Genomic DNA, 21,161 nt, shown 5'->3' with positions numbered 1-21,161 from the left:
ATAATAATAATAATAATAAAGTCCAAAATTTACAGCTGGATTCTACCAAATGAAAATGTCACAAAATTACGGCAAGCTTTTGAGTTGCACTTTTTGAGGTGGGGGGAATGGTGGGAGTGAAAACTTGTGCTCGTCCCCCCCCCCCCTTCACTCCCAAGTATTAGGCTGGATATTGCAGCTCATTTTCAAATGGTCTGTCTCAGGCAGGAGTGGCGTTTCTCCCGGAAGGCTCTCCCCGCTAAGCCCTTCTCAGAGTCCAGCCACCCGGCATTGTCCTCAGGCGAGGAGGGCCTTTCCCGTAGCGGCGCCCGGTACGTGGAAGACTCTTCCCTCCGAGGTAGGTGGGACGCTGCTGACACTTCAGTTTTGGCGCCAGTTCAAAATATGGCTGCTTACGCAAGGCTTTTGGGGATACCGCAAGTCTCAGCAGGTCTAGCAATAAACAGATGCCGTTCTGCCGTTTCAAGATAACTATCACGTATTGATTTTAGTTGCTCTCTTCTCTTTATCGCTATAATAATACGGTTATTTTAAAGCGCACTTTATTGCACCCGCATAGCTGCCAAGTTATCCCTTTTTTTAAGGGATTTTCCATTATGCTGAATAGGCTTCCTCGCGAGAAAAGGGAAAACCTGGCAGCTATGCCCGCGTCCTCAGATCGTCGCAGTGAAGGGCGCCTTCTAAATACTTTGCATACACTGGAATGAGACGTCTCAGGCCGTCTCTGGTGCTTTGATAACAATTTTATTATTTTTCAATTGCAATCCAATAATAGCCTCATTATAACAATGTCAAATTGTAATACCAATCGTTCAAATCTCTCCGCTGCTTTGCAAATGCTCCTCTCTGCCATCCTGTTCCTATGACGTATGATGGATCAAAACAAGGAAATAACTTTATGGAAACTCTCGGCTCGGCGCACTCTTTCTTTCCCCATATATCTTAGAGAGGGGGCACCTGCAATTGACTCCCTTCCCGCGGGTTTCGGGAAATCTCTGTAACAGCCGGGCTGCTGCTGTGTTTTTCAGCTCCCAAATGCTAGCTGAGGGTGAAGGATTGCATGGCAGCCAGCAAACTCCTTGCTGATCTCTTTACTGTATTTCTTTACGTTATTACCGGTACGTTTTGTGAGGCAAAGGATCTATAGCAGCCGCAAACTGCTTACTGAATATAAGCAGAGAAACAAATTTTGCGCGTGCGGCTGGTGTGGATTCACGCCCCCTCACCATGCAAATAACACTGTTCTAAAGTAAACCACCTTTGAAAGGCGCATAGGTATTTAAATGTTTTAATGTTGCTTAGCATTTTAAAGAAATTAAGTTCTCTCCCAGATACAGCCACACAGCCATAGACTCCTTGTACAGCAGCGAGAGAAGCTGCGGAAGGCTGGCTCGTTGGTCTAGGGGTATGATTCTCGCTTAGGGTGCGAGAGGTCCCGGGTTCAAATCCCGGACGAGCCCGTTTTTTATTTTGTAGTCCCTCGCCCCAGTGTTAAAAGCACAATAAAAATGTATTCCCCCCACCATGGCTCCCGTCGCCCCAGAACGTAATTTACATTGTCATAGGACTTCTTCGTATGGTCGTTGTGCCATTTACTGGGGCACATGATGTGAAAATACCACCCTTTTCCTTTTTCGTTGTCTGTTGTGTAACTTTAAGAAGCGGAGTAAGATTTTTTTAAAAAATTCCTTCTTCCTATTCACCCAGCTCCTTTCCTGCATGTGTAATAATACTACGTACTGATAATTCATGTCAATGGTGATAGTAGAGGCGGTTTTATTAGGAAGCCCAGAACATAATAAAATAAATGCAATCGTTCCACGTGACTCTTAATGGAAAAGAGCATCAGAATAAAAGGTTATTTGATGCTTTTCTCTTCCCTTGCGTGCTCCGTGGAGGAGTCTTAATTTCCTTCTCGGGAGTCCTCGATTTGGGAATATCATGTTTTTTTTTAAAAAAAACCATGGCAACCTTCGTGTCAAAGCAATATTTTCGTCCCGTTTTTCAACAGTGCCACCTCCTGTTAATCTTTATCTACAGTATTTACCATTTTCCTCTTCTGAAGGCTCGATCGCTTTCCTGGTTATGTACCAAGCACCTTGTCTCCCGCTCCTCCTCCTCCCACCCACAAGGCCCTGATGATAGAGTTGCAAAATTAATAAAGTGCGGTCGTCCCCCAAAATAGGAAGGAATTATACCACCCCCTCCAACAACGGGCTCGTCCGGGATTTGAACCCGGGACCTCTCGCACCCGAAGCGAGAATCATACCCCTAGACCAACGAGCCGCTCTCGACACACTCTTCCTCAGCTCACTTCTTCACTTTTATCCCGCCCCTGTTGCACTGCGCAAGTACTGTATTCCATTTAATAGCCGACTGTGTTTCTCACATAAACACGTGCACCCCTTCCATTTTGAAGAATGGTTTGGCCCACCGTCCCGGGGGACAACACTATCCAGTAAAATAGCTTCACGGCATTATTCGCCCGCCTCAAGGGAGACCCCTTTCTCCACAGAAGGGGGGCTCGGGAGAGGACGAAAATTCTGGCCGCCTCACGAAAAATCTCTCTGTTCCTTTTCCTTTATATACCCCGTGTGAAGAAATTTAGTATGCTGCGTTCCGGCTGGGCAGAGGGATTTCAGGGTAAATCCATTCATTTCTGTCGTCAGAATCAGGAAGCGAGCATGGTCGTTTCTCTCTCTTCACAGAATTCCTTGGCGCGCCGGTTTCTATTGCTGAGGGGTCCCGTTCACTCACAACTCCCCCCTTGTCCCGCGCGCATTCTCCCTTCCAACGGTCCAAGCTCAAATTCGACGACGAAGAGCGAGTTCCCGGATGAGGAAGCTCTTGTGGTGAATGAGATAGCCAACTTCCACACACACCCCCTCCCTGTCTGGGCTCCTGGGCTCTTTAACAGCAGCATATAGCAGACAGAGGTCAGTGTAAATAAAACTTTCCTGGAAGAATTGATTTTGGGGAAACGCCATTTGTCAATATATTCATGCCTGTTATGGGGTTCTTAAAAGGCACACGCCCTCGTGGAGTTCTGGATATAGGCAAGTGTGTGTGTGTGTGTGTGTGTAAAAGTGTGTGTAATGAGTAGTATTCAGATATTTTACATAAAAGCGAGATGGCCTTCACACGCACAAAAGGGCACTGTTTTCCCTCTGCCTTAATAAAGGCAAAATGCCAGGTGTCAATACAATCTCCAACATGGATTGATTGATTTTTTAAAAATTGGTTGTTCAATACAGTGTACACATGTAGAAAGGGGCTTTATATATTTTATTTTAATCTGCCTTAGCCTTTCTACATATCAGAAGGCTCATTTCATCCATAGTCACATGTTGGGATTGGAAAATGCATATCTTCCTTGCGCTTAATTAGAGAAAATAGTTTCCTGACCCACCAGAGGTGTTAATTAATATAGCAAATATAGGAAGATTGTGTTACAAGCAATAGCAGTTGAGAATGGTCACTGTGTTTATTTTGCACATATTTCATTTAATACAGACTATATTTTAACCATCCCATGATCATTTGAGCCCAGTATTTCATTTGAGGACCTCCCACTAACGTTTTTTTAAAAAATATTCCTGTCAACTGAGAACAATACTTCATGCATCTGATGAAGTCCACAAAACATTTTGCTTTAATAATTGTGTTTGGCTTATTTTTGCTGCAACAGACTAACACGGCTCCCTCACTGGAATATATTTCTATCTTTAACTGCCTAAAGTAGTGATGGCCAAACTTTGCCTTCCAGCTGTTTCCGGACTACAATTCCCATCATCCCTGGCCACTGGTCCTGTTAGCTAGGGATGATGGGAGTTATAGTCCAAAAACAGCTGGAGGTTCAAGTTTGGCCATCACTGGCCTAGGCCCTAAAGAGTCACCTGAAACATAACCAAAGCAAAACAACATGGCTTTTTCTGACGATTCTCCTACTTCTGTGGAGCTCAAGGTTTCAGTTGCTGCTACGGAGCACATAATTTATAACCCTGTCAGGTATATGTTTAACATTTGTCCTACAGGCTTGCAGAATCTGTTAATTAATTGTATTTCTAAAACATGAATGGTTAGAAAACAAAGAAATTTTAGCATGATTAAACCACAGGCCCTTTAGCAGTCAATATAAGTGATGTGTGAAGACAGCATCAGCCCAAGGAGCTCTAACTTTGACACTAAATAAAGAGGGGTAATCTAGTAGTTTTATTTTTAGTGATGTATGGAAGTGAGAGCTGGACCATAAAGAAGGCTGATCGCCGAAGAATTGATGCTTTTGAATTGTGGTGCTGGAGGAGACTCTTGAGAGTCCCATAGACTGCAAGAAGATCAAACCTATCCATTCTTAAGGAAATCAGCCCTTAGTGCTCACTGGAAGGACAGATCGTGAAGCTGAGGCTCCAATACTTTGGCCACCTAATGAGAAGAGAAGAATCATTGGAAAAGACCATGATGTTGGGAAAGATTGAGGGCACTAGGAGAAGGGGACGACAAAGACGAGATGGTTGGATAGTGTTCTCGAAGCTACGAACATGAGTTTGACCAAACTGCGGGAGGCAGTACAAGACAGGAGTGCCTGGCATGCTATGGTCCATGGGGTCACGAAGAGTCGGACACGACTAAATGACTGAACAACAACAACAACAATCTAGTAGTTTTATTAGATGGGGAACCTGTGGTCCCCCAGTTGTTTTTGGACTCCAACTCCCATCACCGCTGTTCATTATTATTAATTATACCTATTAGTCACACACACACACACACACACACACCGTGAACTCAAGGGGACTTACAAAAATGGACAGTAAAGCAAGCATAAAAACATATTTAAATGCTCACCAATACTCACCAGTACTACATTTGTGTGTGTGAGAGTGAGTGATTTAAGAGTGTGGGGGATAGGCTGTATGCCTGAGTCCCTTTCTAATTCCTGATCCAGCACAGATTCAATTCCTTGAATAGCTTCCTGGTGAGGTACTGGCCCTCTAAGTATGGGCCATTGCGGTAACGAAGGAAGTGGCTCAGGGGCCAGGCAGAAAATGGGTGGGTTTCCCTCCCTTAACTCATTGGTAGTTAAAGAGGCAAAAGGCCAGAGTTGAGAATATAGGTGTGTGAGAGGTAGAAGGTAGAAGCAAAGCTTCACGCTGGGCAGCTGGGAGACAGAATCATGCCTGATTTCTGCTGGAATCCAAGGCTATGGGGTGTTAATGCTGTAAGTCCCTCCATTGTAGGATCAGGTTGTATATATGTGTAAATAAACCATATATCATAAAGATACCACAGTCTCCACTGTCCCTCATCCCAAGGAAAAAACCCTTGCCTAGAACCCCTGGAATCTCACACCACTCAGAGTTTGGAGTGATACGCAACAATATAATATAATGGCTCTTGGCCGTGCTAGCTGGGGCTGATGGGAGTTTAAGTCCAACAACATTTGGAGGGTCACAGGTTCCCCAACCCTTAGGTGATGATTCTGTAACTTGGTGTCATCAAAAGATTAAATAGATAAGGACTAATTTAGTGCATTGGTCCGTATATGGCTTGGGACTGTGGTATATTGAATATCTCTTAAGAAAATTAAGATGCCTGTAATGGAACAGTGAGTTTTCCCTTCTACCACTGACCTGATGTTGTTTAGTTTCACCTCTGTCCATGTATGTGAATGAGTGAAGGCAGTGTTCCCAAGAAAAAGGAAGCTGTTTATAAACCTGTCTTTGCTGAGTGCTCACCTGACAGCAGAACCTATTAGGCATGGAAGCCTGAGTGAGTACTCTGCCACTGAGACCCACAGACAAAGAGAGAAAATGATAGGAGCAACAAGTACCATTAGCTCCCTCCTCTAACAACAATTTTTGCCTCCTTTGGGATTTTTGCTGCCTTTAAATATTGGAAGCCACAGAAATATATTTAAGCATGAAGGTAGGGATGAAAAGCACTATGCCAAATCCAGGTTCATGGGGCATCAGGACAGCCTTATATTGCTGCCGTGCAGACACTTTACACTTTAGAAACCAGTGCATGCTTTCTGCTCCCTTTCACTGTGTTACTAGTTACACAGAACCCCAACTTGAGTAAATATGGTTTGGTAGCTTCTGAAAGAGAGTTTTCCCATTTTTAAACTCATCCCATTCCAATGTTTTGTCTTCATTTTACATGGCTAACATTGTTTACTCAGTTGTTAATTCAGTTGCTTACCCACCCTGCTATATTTCACTGGACACTTCATTGCCAACAGTGCTAATGTTGTTTTGCTAATGAAATACAGAAGTTAAAAAAGTCTTACTGCATTACATGCAGGAAACTAATAAATTCCTTGTCTCTCCACTAGGCTCAACACAATTTTTCAGCAAGTGTCTATTTCCTAACCTAATTAGAAAAAAGAGCTCGTTAAAGGCACAAGGAATTAAGCCAACTAATGCTTATCATGTTTTAACTTTGCTTTAGGCACATTTCCCCCCCCCCCTCTGAAAACTTTTTTAAAAAAAATTAGACTAAATTGATGTGTAAGAAAAGACTTACATGTTTAAACACAATTCCTTGAAAAACAGAGGAAATATTTGAATGACTTACAGTTAATGGCAGAATGTTCTAGGTTGTGGGATGCCCTGGCAGGCTATCTTTTCAGATCTATGGCATCTGAAGCTGTATCTCGAAACAACTTGAATAGCACCTGCACCATTTGTGCACTTAGAAAAATTGCCCAATATCTTGCCCACTATTTATCTTTAAATAGGAAGATTGTATTCATTAACATCAAGTGAGAACATGCCACATTTCTCTCTTTTGATTTCCAGGGAGGAAGTAGTATTTATTGCATTAGATTTATCCTTATGAGCTTTTAAAGTTAATACTAGACAAAGATGAATTTCTGTGGTTTGCAGTTTATATGCAGTTGGGGGGGGAGGCAAAAACAGTTGTGAGGGAGTAGGCAAAAGTTTGTTGTACTGATGTTTGGCTTGTGGTCATTTGTGCTATATTTTCATTAAAGTTAAATAACTATATAATTGCTTACATTTTTATTTTGCCAAACACATAAGCCAGGGACTTTCAGGAACCTTTTAGTTATATCTGTTGTTATGGCTATCATTGTGGAACACTCATAAAATGGCTACATTCTTGCACTGAAGCAAGCAAAGTAATAAAGGAAAGAAAATGCAGCATTGTAGTTCTCATCGCAACCGCCTGACCAGTGCTGTTTTACTAGAAAAAAGAAGTGCTGGAATTTAGTGACCAATTTAGCTGCAAGCACACAGAACCTTAGTCAGGAATATGACTACAGGAAGACAAAGGGTAGAATTTGTATATGGGCAACATTTTGTCTGAGAGGGGGAAACAATTACTACATACCAGCTGTATTTGTGAACAATTATGCTACAAACCATTGTTTAATAAGCCAAATCCCTATCTGGAGGAGAGCTACATTGCCATCAAGAGTAAACAGGACTGGGGGTGGGGGTAGGGTAGATAACAGAACACTTTACAGCAGTGATGGCCAAACTCGGCCCTCCAGCTGCTTTGGGACTACAATTCCCATCATCCCTGACCACTGGTCCTGTTAGCTAGGGATGATAGGAGTTGTAGTCCCAAAACAGCTGGAGCGGCAAGTTTGGCCATCACTGCTTTACAGTGAAGCATTACCATTAGGCAAAATGAGGCAGCCATGGGTGGCAGATTTTGTGAGGTTGTAGCAGTGAGGAGCTAGTGCAGGCATCCCCAAACTTCGGCCCTCCAGATGTTTTGGACTACAACCCCCATCATCCCTGACCACTAGTCCTGTTAGCTAGGGATCATGGGAGTTGTAGGCCAAAACATCTGGAGGGTCACAGTTTGGGGATGCCTGAGCTAGTGGCTAGAGCTATCTGCATTAAGTGGCTTACCCTGCACCCCTTGCTGTCTTTAGGTATGGTAGAAGATACTGTCTCAGCATCAGTGTTTTAAGTAAACAGCCATTCCACGCTACTTCTGGATTGGGTGTGTGTGTAATGCATTTTCTCCACCTCGTATTAAAATTGGGCCAAACCTTGTGCTGAAGAGAAACCTAGCAAATAACTGAACACGAACCAACAGTAGCAATATCAGAGATTTCCTCAGTGGCCCTGCTGTCTTCATGAAGTGTCCACTGAAGTGGCACTGTTACATGATGAATGCAAGCTGCCATAAAGAAACAATGCTCTTATGGTCTTTTGAGCTATTCTTGAGTGAGGATGCCTAGGTTCACCTGAGTGCAAAACCAGAGTTGGGCCTCATTAGGCAGTAAATAGGCATACCTTCCAGCACATCCCAGCAACTAAGGGTTTTGACAGCTGTCTTTCCTCTGGATTCAGCATGTGAGATTAAGAGTGGGATTGAAATGTTGGCAAGCCTGAATAGTCATATCACTGCCTTGGCTTTTGCAGCAGATGAGAGAGAGGGCATGTTGACCTTGCTTTCACCCAGAGAAACATGACAAATCCAAAGTCTTATTAAGACAGATGGTTGCCACAAAATTTCTGTGTGTGTCAGGTCTTTGACTTTGCCGTGAGCATAGTCAGCAGTGTATCTATTTTGAGCACTGTAGCAAGAAAAAATTATTTTCAGTTCAGTCGTTCTATCCCTTGCTACACACTAAGAAGTGCATGAACAAAACAATGAGTTGCCCATATGGGTTGCGTTCTATGATTTTTAAAAATAAAGGAAAGAATGTACATAAATAAATCATCTGTCTGAAATAAAACACCTTTTGCACAATTCATAGTGAATATACAGAATTCACAGCTGCTGAATGCTGTGTTGGCCATTAGAATAGATTGCTTTAAAAGGATTAGGCAAACTAATGTAATATAGGCTTATCAATTACATTATCCATACAAAGAACTTCTATGTCATGAATCAGTAAAGTTTTGATTTCCAGATTCTTTGGACAAAGAAGAAATGATTATCTTCAATATGCCTTGCTTGAGAGTCACAGAGCATCTAGTTAGCCATTATGGAAAACAATGGTGGAGACGCACCTGTGTTCTGATCCGCAAAGCTGTACTTATGTCACATAGAAATCCAATGCAGTTTGATACCTTTTTGAAATGCATACTGTTTCTTGCACTTCTATCTTAGTGCTAAAGTTCAGAACCTGTAAGGTGTGAAGCTTCTACCAGGACAGGCCTTTTGAAAGGGATGAAAAGCAATCTCATGTTCACTGCCAGCCAATCCATTAGACAAGGTGGACAATTGCCAGGACTTTGAGAACCTGTAGTTCTCCTGATGTCAGATTCCAATTTGCATCAGCTCTGTCAAGCATGGCTAGTGGTCAGGGATAGGAGTTGTAGTCAAGCAATATCTGGAAGGCCACATGTTCCCCAGTCCTGACCTAAAAGGTGTGTTATCCTTAGAGACTTTTGGCACCACTCACCATCAGAACATTGGGGCTTTAGCAGCATAAACATTGTTTTCATAGGGAATCCACTCAATAACTGGCTTAGTATTTATGGCAAGTGCCTTCCAGGACCTATACAAAAAGCCAAAACCACAAGATGATCCAGTTCATTTAGTAAGGATGCTTTCTGCCTGAAGACCATCTGAAATTAATTGTTTGGGAACCTTATTGCTCGCATATTCCTACTTAGTTACAGCTGGTAGCAGTACAGTGATTTCCTGGCAAGTTAGGAAATAATAATAATAATAATAATAATAATAATAATAATAATAATAATTTTATTATTTATACCCCACTCATCTGGCTGGGTTTCCACAGCCAATGCTGCTTTGCTTTTCATAGGTCAGCTTCTTGAGGCAGAAACATTACTAATTTTAAAATTCTTAGCAAATTTGAATAATCATAAAATAAATGATTATTGTTTCAAAATACCATATTGTAGGTATACAACTTTAGGTCCAACTTTAGTTCATGCATGACTATTGATCACATATTGGCTCTATACAGATAATTCCCACCACCATTCAAGAACAGTAGTAAAGGTTTATTTCTGCTATTACACCAGTTCCATTTCTGTAGCCATGGCATGGGAACTAGTCAAACATATTAGGGCAGGGATGGAGATCTTCTACAGGGAGACTAGCTTTTCTAGGGTGGGGAAGATACTTTACTCCAAGGGCTACATACTGTATATATATGAATAAACGTTTGTCTTACAAAGGGCAGGATGGCAGATAATTATATAGTCATTAGTAATGTAAAGGGCACTAATCTATCATATACTTGTGACAGTCACTCAAACACCAATGGAGATGAAAGAATAAGGTCTCTTCCAGCACATATACACATTTAAGCAGCACATTGTGCACACACAGGTCTGTTATGGTCTACTCTTGCCTTCCATCTTCCCAGTGATATTTGTAATGTGGGGCCAATATATGCAGAACTGGACGTGATAGGGAGAGCTTGCAACTTAGTGATGGTGCATATAGTTTGCATCTGAATGTCCTGGGTTCAGTTCTTGATCTCTCCAAATAGGGCTGGGGGAAAGCACTGTTACCAGTCATTATAGACATTACTGAGCAAGATGGACAATGATCTGACTTTGTATACTTCAGAAAAGGGGAGGAAAAGAGTTTGCTAGATGTTATTCCTGCAAAAGGAATTTTTTCCTTTACCACATATATCAAATTATTCCATAGTCACTAACTAAACCAGAAGGGATTGTTTTGTGTGGTTGTGTGGTTGTGTGGGTGACCATGTAATCGATATGCATGCAGCATAGTTTACAGCTGACAACCCACAAGAGGTTTGGAAATGTCCACTTTAATCAGAAAACGTAACTAATATGCATAATAGTTCTTTCTATATGAAAAATGCTTTAAAAGCCCCAGTAATTGTTGCATTCCTTAAGTCAACATACAATAATTCTCTGCGCAGTCATTCTTCTTGGTGTGCCACCAGCTTGAAAAGCCTAGAATGTTAATTGTCTGTATCAGGGTGTGCTAGATGACCAGATCTGCTGCAGTAAATAGCCTAAAAACCACCAAAGGAAAACACTGATATCCTTGGGGTTTTCATTTAAGGAAGAGCTTTTGCTCATTCATAAGAAAGTACTGTAGTGGGAACCCCTCCATAACCTTGGTTTCCCATTTACTGTGTGCCCAATGATTTTACATCTATCACACTCTGGAGCTTGTACAGGTTTCTGTGTCTCCTGCAGGCTGTGGAGTTGCAGTGTCTTGTTTGTCTGATATCAGCTGTGTGTCCTCACTGTCTCTTAACTGAGCCATCCTCTCTCCTTTATCTTTTATTTCCTGGTCAGAAGCAATATCATCTTCCCTATCACTCAAAATGCTCTTCTGTGATTTTATTGTTGTATCCTCTGCATTGTCATGATCTGGATTCTTCTCTTTGTCATCTTTGATGCTCTCATATGGATTTTCCCCTGAAACATTCTGATATGGCTTCTCTTCTTTGCTGTCTTTGCATAACACCATTTCCTCTGCTCCTGCTTCTATCTCATTGCTTTCTGTTCTTCTGGACACTAGTCCTGGTGGGGTTTTTCCATCAGATGCTATCTCTTTTTGTTTCTCATGGTGATCTAGACCATCCACAGGAGGAGAGAGTGACTTTGTTGCCTTTTTCTTGTCCATAAATACACCATTCTCCTCCTGGGCACCATTCTCCTGAGATGAAACTGTCACCCCTATATCTAGGTCATCTCCATATTCTGATTGCGACTTTCGAAATCTTCTAGAGGGTGGTCTGCGTTTTATTGACCCCCGTGTACGTACCTGAAAATGGATAGAGCTGTGATTTAAAACCATAAAGGAGATCAGTGCTGCAAAGTGAACAAAACACCCAACATGGATGCTTACATGTTTAGACTTTTAGACATATACCGTACTATATCTCCTTTACATCAATAGCATTTGGCATCACCTTCATTTTCATGAGAGAGAACAGATGGTTGCCCCTTATCACAAAAGGGGAGAAGAGGTTAATATATTATTTTCTGTGCCCACCTTTGTGTGTATATGACTGTTGTGTTGTTACACAGATGGGCAACATAGCATGCATGGATGACAAATATGTTTCTCTGGTCCATGCCAACTTTAGGGATTCTACCTTAACAGGCAGCCTTGTTTAGGGAAGTTTTTAATGTTTGATGCTGTACTGTTTTTAATATTTGGTTGGAAGCCGCCCAGAGTGGCTGGGCGGGGTATAAATATTATTATTATTATTATTATTATTATTATTATTATTATTATTATTAACATGAGATTGTGTTCAAATCTGAAAACCAAGAATTTAGGCTGAAGAGTCGTGGCTCATTCTCTTCCTACTTATGAGTAAGAAATCAATTTCTATGGAAAGCTTTTTATTAATTCATTTTTTGATCCCAGACTAAGTGAAAGAAATGTTTCACATGTTCAGTGGCACCAGTGAATGGTCCAGGAGTACTTGATGCTGCACTGCAATATCTGGGATACCGGTAGTCATGGCTAAACTTTTGACTTTGGGATCAGGTCCTCAAAAGCACAAGAGCAGGGGTAGGCAACCGAAGGCCCGTGGGCCGAATGCAGCCCAATCGCCTTCTCAATCCGGCCCACGGATGGTCCAGGAATCAGCGTGTTTTTACATGAGTAGAATATGTCCTTTTATTTAAAATGCATCTCTGGGTTATTTGTAGGGCCAGCCTGGTGTTTTTACATGAGTAGAATGTGTGCTTTTATTAAAAATGCATCTCTGGGTTATTTATGGGTCATAGGAATTCGTTCATTTCCCCCCCAAAAATATAGTCTGGCCAACCACATGGTCTGAGGGACGGTGGACCGGCCCACAGCTGAAAAAGGTTGTTGACCCCTGCACAAGAGGGACAGGCAAGGCCAACTTTCAAGCAGATCAAATCCAAAGTGGTTGTTTGGAGATCAGGGAAGAGAGGAAGCACAAGAAAGGAATATCAGGGAAACCAGACAGAAGTAAGGAGGTCTAGATTAAGATGGTGCTCACAGTAATGCATATGTGGGTTGATTTTTCTATGTGCACTTTTATGTGCTTTTTTCTACACAAGATTAATTTCAGTGGTATATTAAATAAATAAATAAATAAATAAATAAATAGTGGTGCTTGTGCTGTGTGTTTTATCACTTCCACTCAATTACTACTTCCCCACCCTCCAAATGTTCCATAAATATGTACTTTACTGCACGTGGGCATATATTTATTTACCAGTGTGCACAGGCCTTTTAAAAAATTGTTTTGTCCATGGCATTGTGCAAGAATTAAACTTCCAACAAAGCAAACATTTCAAGCATCTTTCACAGTAGGCAAAATGGACATTAAAAAACAAACAAATAAACCCAAAACATGTTTTACAATTTACTGGTTTTGTGTGTGTGCAAAACAGCAGATTCAAAAATAAAAATATATATCTGTATATCTTGTCCAGCTGAGCAGCAACAGAGAGGCAGGGCAGGGCAGGGCAGGGCAGGAGGAAGCATGGGTGCCTCTGATCTCCAGAACCTTTCCCCAATACAGAAAGCCATATTCTCTCTCTCTCTCTCTCTCTCTCTCTCTCTCTCTCTCTCTCTCTCTCTCTCTCTCTCTCTCTCTCTCTCTCTCTCTCTCCTAACAAGTTGTGAAAGACTAGCACACATATACCATACCTTGTTATAAAATTGAAGATGAGTGCCCTCTGGTGGCTTATCAAAACTAACTGGTGTCTCATCAGCTTCACTTGATTGAGACTTTGGGCTGACAGGAGTGGATGGAGGGCTGTTAAATGGAGAAACCATTACTTTTAGGCCAGGGCTTTTCGGAGAAGCTCCTGGCAGCAGGGCAGCTGGAGCAAATGCCAGATTGGCCTGCAAAGAAAAGAAAACAGTTGTGCCTCAATATTATCTTCCCACCTATTACCAAAAGTTTGTTATCGATGTGAAGTACACTTAACAGATTAATATATTAACACACATGTTCTCAACTGTTTGTTTTAACTCAAAACCCAGGTTTCAATGCCACACCAATCACTGTCACTGGACACATGCATTTGGTGGTGGCAGGTTCCCATTGGCACTGGTGGGTTGGAAGGCAGAGAGATCAATGGTAGGTGGAGCCAGAGCAACCAACAGGCAAGGCCAAATAATTCTAGTTTTGCCCCCCTTCCCCTCTCTGCTGAGTTCTACAAAGGCTACACTGAAACTCAGGAGAAAGAAGCTGACAGACAGTGCTCCATTTGTCCTTGTGCTGTATACAGAAGTACCTCTCGGAATCCTGTTTGCTTTTTGATGTGAGGCACGGAGCCTATGGCCTTCATCAACCCCCACCAGCATAGCCAATAGTTAGGGATGATGGGAGTTGTAGTCCAACAACATCTGCAGGATCAGAGGTTCTCCACCTGCCCCCAAGCTTCCAGAATGACTTACTGCCCACCATTTGGAAATTACTATTGTTTAACATGACTGTAGGGGGAGCCCTTGCTCTTAAAACATTTATTTAGACAGCAGATGTATCTAGCAGTGACAATGTTAACAAATTATCTGGAGAAGAGAAGATATGACAGGATAGTTGCCCTTCCCAAATAGCTGGATCCAAAGACTATTCTTGTGTCAGTGAAAGCTTGAAGGATTTTCCAGCCCCTCAGCCAAGAGAATATATCTTCAGTGACTTGGCATGGGAGAGCTTGTGAACAAAGCCATAATATTAGATTTAAATCTCTCTATCCATCTTCATCAGGAGAATGCTCCTAAGCTTCCAGTGTTGTGAAATCTTTCTCACTTCCAGTCCAGATGACTACCAAAAATACCACAGGAGAAAAGCATGTGGTTGTGATGTTGTTCATGTCTGAACCTGGGTGTCATTAGCAGGGCAGTGATATGAGGAAGCTCATATTGCTGGGATCCTGGAATGCTTTTGTAGTGGATTACTAGGGCCAAGTTCATAATACCAGTAGCATGAGCTGGGACAAAAACAGACTCTCTCATCTTTAACAATTAGCCACACTAGCATCAAGCAGGCATTACTGAGAGAAGCAAATACCATTGCAATTTTAAAAGCACATGGAAAGTGATAAAAAGGGGAATACATGTATAGCAAAGATGGCTAACCCTTTTTGTCCCAAAAGCCACATTCACCCTTAGCCAGTCCTCTGAGGGTCACATGCTAATGGTGGATATGGCTACCCCACACTCTCACATGTGTATATAACACACACAGCCCCCCTCTGCAGCTGATGTATGCTGATCAACCGAGGTGAGGGCCCCATCCAATTCATCAAATTATTGATCCAATGACAAGTTAGGGGATGATTTACATCCTATTAAGGTGCTGGGCTGGGTGGTAATTTTTTGAACATTTTTTCCTTCTGCTGTGACTAACAAAATCAGTGAGGTGTTTTGGGGGCCCAGAAATATTTACTTGGAGGAGCTGAGGGGATAGCTTCCCTTGGAGTATAGGACTGCAGCCTAACTTGTAATACGTATTAAAATAAAAAAAATTCCTTCAGTAGCACCTTAAAGACCAACTAAGTTTTTATTTTGGTATGAGCTTTCGTGTGCATGCACACTTCTTCAGATACAGTGAAAAATACGTATGTAATCAGATCTTACCTGTAGCTTTTCAATTAGGGGAGAGCTTTTTACCTTAACCTTTAGAGGATGTGAAGATGGCTTCTGTAGAAAGAGAAACAGGAGATTGCTGCAAATAGGCAGTTTGCTACACATTAAGGCTGTGTGCACATAAGGGATGGAGAAAGGTGGAAAAGGAACAAAATGAGCTGTCGTTACAATCCTTCTGATAATGAATTTACCTAATAAGTCAACAGTGGCCACAACTGGGCTCCTGAGAAATAAGAGGGAAGCGTCAGCATGCATGTGGGAACCTCAAGGTGGGCAAAAAGTGGGTTCTCCAACAGTTTTAGGAGAAAAGACAGCTTGGCCTTAGCATGCTGGGCAAACACACGAGGCCTTGGCGCCACTTAGGGTCCATTGCTGCCGTTTCCACCTTAGGGTAGCCCAAGATATTTTGATGCCTGAGGTGAAGGCAGGATGCTTCCACCCCTCCATTTCATATCCAGAAGACAAGCAGTCTGGATTTTTTTTTTTACTTCCATACTGGTGACAGGACAGCATTCTTGACTGCACTTGAGGGCAGCAGGCTAACTTAGAGGGTGCAGGCCAGGCCTCATGGCATGCACTTGAAGACTGGATATCCTACTAATTTTGCATTAAAAAACCCAACAAAAACATTCTGATGTATTTTAAATTTTGTATTGTATGTTTTTTTTTAAAAAAAGGTAAGGCAATTTTTGTAGTGACAATTAAATATAATAAATAATATAATATTGAACCATGTGTACATGTATACCCATTTTCTTCTGGAACAGCTGGCTTGTTCATAGAGAGATGTGGCTTCTGTGTTCCTTTATCCTTTTAGATAAGCCTTCCCCATCTTTGTGCCCTCCAGATATTTTGGGTGACAACCTACACCAGCCCCAACAAGCATGGCTGTGCTGGCTGGTGCAGATGAAGAAACATATGGAGGGCACCGGTTTAGAGAAGCCTGTTCTAGATCCTCAGCTAGAAAATCAATTCAGATTCTCCAAACAGACTGATACTTATTCTAGTTGTATATGATCCAAGCAAAGCTGACATCTCATACTGTCTAAGTAGACAGAGCTGCCCTTTCTTGTCCCATATGCTACACAGGAACACTCGCCTTAACCTTAATGAGGTAGGGCACCCATAGGCTAGCCTGGAAGGTATCTTTCTTCAAGTAGTAGTGCATTTATACAGCTGTGCCATGGCTCAGCAGTATCACTGGTTCGTGTGGATGGAATCATGTCCCAGTGGTAGGAGAGCACCAATTGTGTCTGTGCACCGTTGTTTGACCTGTAATAAGACTGACTTTCCCTACTCTGTCAGCATTGAAGGATGTCATTGGGATCTAAAGTGACATAGGAAATGTGTAGCATAACAACATCAACCTGATACTCATTTAGTTAGCCAGCTCACCCATCAGACCATTACATCTGGACCATTACATCTTTAGAGAGACTGACACTGCTTACAAAAGGAAAGGAAACAAGAACTTCTTCAAAACACTGATACTTACTAGCTCACCATTCTGACCAAGCTCTGCCTTGTTTGTGTGGAGAGGAAGGGAGCATGGTGGTTTTCTACGGGTTGGTTTAGTGACTGGTATCTAAAAATAGAGGAGGGGCTTATCAGTTGACAGAGGAGGAAGGAAGGAAATCAAATGGAAAAATGCAATCTTTATATCGGGAAAGGGCCTAAGAGCAGATGGTTGGGAAAAGCTCTTGAGATGTTACTGCCCATTTAGCAGAACTCCACTAATGTCTCTCAAGACAGATGGAGGCCAACAACAACAACAACAATCATTAATTTGCTAGACTCACCTGTCTTTTCTGTTATGGATTTGTTTCTTGTTAGAAATATGCAATGCTTTCTCCACTCAACAAAATTACTACACTATGCTGGGCAGAAGGTGTCACAGTCACCTATTGCATAGTGTCTATAACATCACTGATAACAAGTGACACAACACTCTCCACATTCCTGTGCTGTGTCTCAAGGCAAAGTAAGGAGAATAAATTGTTTTCTGAGTTCATTAGCTCCTGTGAAGAAGCAGAGCTTGTTACATTTGAAAGCTTTTTCATAACTGACTGTCACCAAGCAAGACTTAAGGTGCAAAGTTATATTAACAAGTACTATCAGACTAGTTGCAAGAATTTGTAACAGTAAGAAGGAACAAGGGGGTGAGACTCGGGCAATTTTGCAAGTGCCTATGAAAATGGTATTTGCAGTTCTTGCAGCTGTAAACAGAATGAAAACATTAAGGAAATATACTACAGTGGTTCCTGATTATCAGCACCTTGGAGCCCTTTATGATGCATGCTCTAATTGCATTTTAACCTCTGCACAATACTGCTATAAGCCCTGATCTGGTAAAAATTGTACAGTATCCTATTAATACATCATTGATACGAAGTGGGTAACTGTTACTGCTTGCATATGCATCCTTAAAAATAAGCCATAGCTTGTGTGCGCTCCGATGTAGGAGAGGGGGTGCTCAGTTTATAAAATGATGGAAATGGAAGATTTACAAACAATTAGAGATGTGTGTCTGTGTTGATAAGGCTTTTTCTACTGGTGTCACTGGTGTTATGGAATGCACTTCCTGCTGAAGTTTTAGAGGTCCTATCTGTACTGGCACTCCATTGGCTTTTGAAGACATACCTATTTAACACAAACGTTTCCTTAATTGCTGTGTTGTTTTAATGGGATTGTTTTGTTGCATATTTTACTTATGAATTTTTAAAATGATTTAATAGGATTGCTTCCTGGTGCATTTTAATTATGGTTGTTTATATTTTAACACTTGTATTATTGGTTTTATACTTGTAAACAGCTTAGAAGCCTATTTTGGCATTCAGTGCTATATACCTATATTAAATAATGCTGCTACTAACGATAATACAAAACAGGCACCATAGCAATGGACTTGCTACATTGAAGAAAGAATTAAGATAAATTAGTAAAAATAAATAAAAATGCAAATTTATTGTGGAAAAGTATTAGGAAAGTTCTAAAAATCCCAGCTCAAGTTAAGGCATTTTTTGCATGCAAACACATGTCCTCTCTTCTTGCACTGTTGTTTTCTAAAACTGAAGATTTCATTAATTTTGTACAGTTTAGTGCCAGCAGCAATTGGCATGAATGAAAATCTAGTTGCACACCATTTCATTCAACAGCAAAATGAATAGTAATGCAAAATAAATAAATGCATTTCTATGATTAATAAAGCATAAGCACACATGATTTACATTATTATTAAATTTGTATACTGCCCTTCATCCAAAGATCACAGGGTGGTTCACAATATCAAAGTACAAAAGGGACACAAAATACTTAATACAATAAAAACAAATCAATAGTCCCCCTCCCACAAACACATTGCGAAGTCCATACAATATTTTATCAGCCAAAGGCTTGGTTATAGAAAAAACATTTCCCCAGGTGCCTAAAAATATGAAGGTGCCAGGCAAGCCTCTCTGGGGAGAGCATTCCACAAATGGGGTGCCACCCTCTGGGCATCTCATGGAGGGGGCAGATGAAGAAGGGCTTCAGATGATGATTGCAGGATCTGGGTCAGTTCATATGAGTAGAGGTGGCCCTTGAGGCATTGCAGTCTTGAGCCATTAAAAGCTTTATATCAGCAGCCACAGAACCGAGGGGTGGCTGATAGGGCTACCATAATTCCCCTGGTTGGAGGGAGGCCGGGCACATGGCACAGTTACTAACACTATACCTCCCCATTCCCATAACCACTGTGATTGGGGTGCCCCCTGCTCTCCCCAGCTCCTCTCTTCCCAGGCACATCTTACACCCCTTAATTAAAACAACAACAGCCAAACCCCCTCAATTTTAAAACACACAAGTTTTAAAGTAGTTTAAAACATTTTAAAACATTTTAAACAACTAGGGCAAGGCCTTTCCCAGGGAAAATGATGTTATGTGGGCAGTACTTGCCTCTCCCCCAAAGTCACTCCCCCCAAAGGGGAGAGTTCGCCAGCCCAGGTATTATATAGTCCCCACTCCCCAGGTAGATTGAGCCTAGGCAGACTCTGTCAGTCATTCAGCAGGGGTTGGGGTTGGTCAGGCTTCCCTGGGACAGGCAAAGATGTGAAAAGGCCCGCTTCCTCAAGAGGAAGAGGAATTCCAGCAGCTGTGGAGGAGGACCAGATGAACAACTCCCTTCGCTGATGGTCTCTGGTTCTTGCTGCCTTTGAGAGTGAAACATCAGCTCTCTAGATAGCCTGTTACTCGATTTCCCTTTCCTTTGTGGTTGACTTTCAAACTATTTTAATGCTGCCTCTATAACAGGAAGTGTTATTGTTTATTGTTAGGTTTCATTATTATTGTGTTTTAATATTTTTTGTAGTAAGCCCCCAGAGAACGTTTGTTGATGGGCAGCTATAGAAATTCACATAACAATGATAATTGTACCTAACCTCCTTTCCAGAAAGAGATGACTGATCTTGGAATTTTCCTGCCAGCTTTGCCACCGAGGGAGTTGTGGACTTCTCTTCCACCATGTTGGTTCCTGATGGCTTGTCCTGAAAAAATACCAGAAAAAAACGTGTCATTGTATGAGAAATATGGCAATCAGTGGACATTCTGAAGCTAAAAACAATTATTATAAAGCAACAGGAGTAGTCACTTCCGGCTCTGTCAGGAAGTCTTTGAGTGATAGCCAACTAAGCTATACTCAAACTAAACCTATTGAAACATGGGTGTAGCCAGGGGAGTGCAGGGGCAGCTGCCCCCCCCCCGATCAAGTCAATAAATAAAAATACTTAACTAACTTGTGTCACAGATAACTCAGTTCTGCCCCCCCCCCCAATAAAACCTGCCCCTGAAAAATAAATCCTGGGTACGCCCATGTATTGAAACCAATAGACTCACATCAGGGGTCGGCAAGGTTTACCTCACCTGGGCTGGTTCACTCCAGCGGAGATCCCTCCGTGGGGCGGATTGCCGATTGCAGGTGTGTGATTTCTGGCATCTGCACAGACGCGATTTCCGGCGCCGTGGAAGTGAGTCCCTGTGCTGGTTTAGCGCAGCGCATGGGGACTCGCCGAGCGGGTGGCTCGGTTCGGGGGCGGCTCATGGGCCAGTTAAACGACCCCCATGGGCCACTTTACAGGACCCCTGACTTACATCCATATACTCTGAATATAACTTAACAGGGCATGTCAACCTTTGTCTATTATTCAGGATGATGATTTGGCATTATCTGTTGAAATGTTGGAAATCTTCTTTTGTGTGTGTGTGGGTGTGTGGGTGTTCTATGCCATATTCATTTTCAAAGTGGCTTCCTCCCTCTTCTGTTTTTATACAGGGTGAGGGAGTTTGAAGTATCTCAATAAATAAAGGTAATGTTCAGGGCAGGCAACGGGGGGGGGGGGAGGGGCAAGGCATAGTTGCAAGAAATTGGTTTGTGGGAGAGGATGGGAAACTTAAACCCCTGCCCTGTTTGGTGTTTCCCTCCTTTAAATGCTACCTAACCCAGGCCATTTTTACTGGCAGAACTCATTTATAGTTCTGGAGTCCATCTAGGGAGAAACTGCTCAAACTGGGGGAAGGGAGAGACCCCCCCCAAAAAAATTTTTTGACCCATATTAAGAGCCCCTTGAGGTATTCTAAGAACAATAGCTAAGTGG

General features: G+C 42.1%; 1 protein-coding gene and 2 non-coding genes across 5 annotated transcripts in view; 1 reads left to right on the top strand and 2 right to left on the bottom strand.

Moving 5' to 3' along the window:
- The first annotated feature begins 1,388 nt into the window (after positions 1-1,388).
- Positions 1,389-1,460, top strand: TRNAP-AGG (transfer RNA proline (anticodon AGG)). Its single transcript has one exon. It is a non-coding gene; the product is annotated as a tRNA-Pro (tRNA).
- Positions 1,461-2,214: 754 nt separating this feature from the next.
- On the bottom strand, positions 2,215-2,286 carry TRNAP-CGG (transfer RNA proline (anticodon CGG)). Its single transcript has one exon. It is a non-coding gene; the product is annotated as a tRNA-Pro (tRNA).
- An 8,429-nt stretch (positions 2,287-10,715) lies between these two features.
- Positions 10,716-21,161, bottom strand: part of RCSD1 (RCSD domain containing 1) — a 29,750-nt gene continuing 19,304 nt past the window's right edge. For 2 of the 3 annotated variants that reach the window (XM_035115441.2, XM_035115442.2), the window contains exons 2-6: positions 19,950-20,054; positions 17,030-17,119; positions 15,526-15,588; positions 13,588-13,785; positions 10,716-11,712 (exon numbers count right to left, since the gene is read on the bottom strand). In XM_035115441.2, coding sequence (XP_034971332.2) covers positions 11,098-11,712; positions 13,588-13,785; positions 15,526-15,588; positions 17,030-17,119; positions 19,950-20,054 — 1,071 coding nt within the window. In that variant the 3' untranslated portion in view covers positions 10,716-11,097. Of the gene's footprint in view, positions 11,713-13,587; positions 13,786-15,525; positions 15,645-17,029; positions 17,123-19,949; positions 20,055-21,161 lie in introns of those variants that run through there. The other variant, XM_060273655.1, reaches the window with a different exon arrangement.

Source organism: Zootoca vivipara, chromosome 4, assembly GCF_963506605.1.
Source record: "Zootoca vivipara chromosome 4, rZooViv1.1, whole genome shotgun sequence".
NCBI classification, from domain to species: Eukaryota; Metazoa; Chordata; class Lepidosauria; order Squamata; family Lacertidae; genus Zootoca; species Zootoca vivipara.
This window is presented reverse-complemented; position numbering and strand designations above follow the sequence as displayed.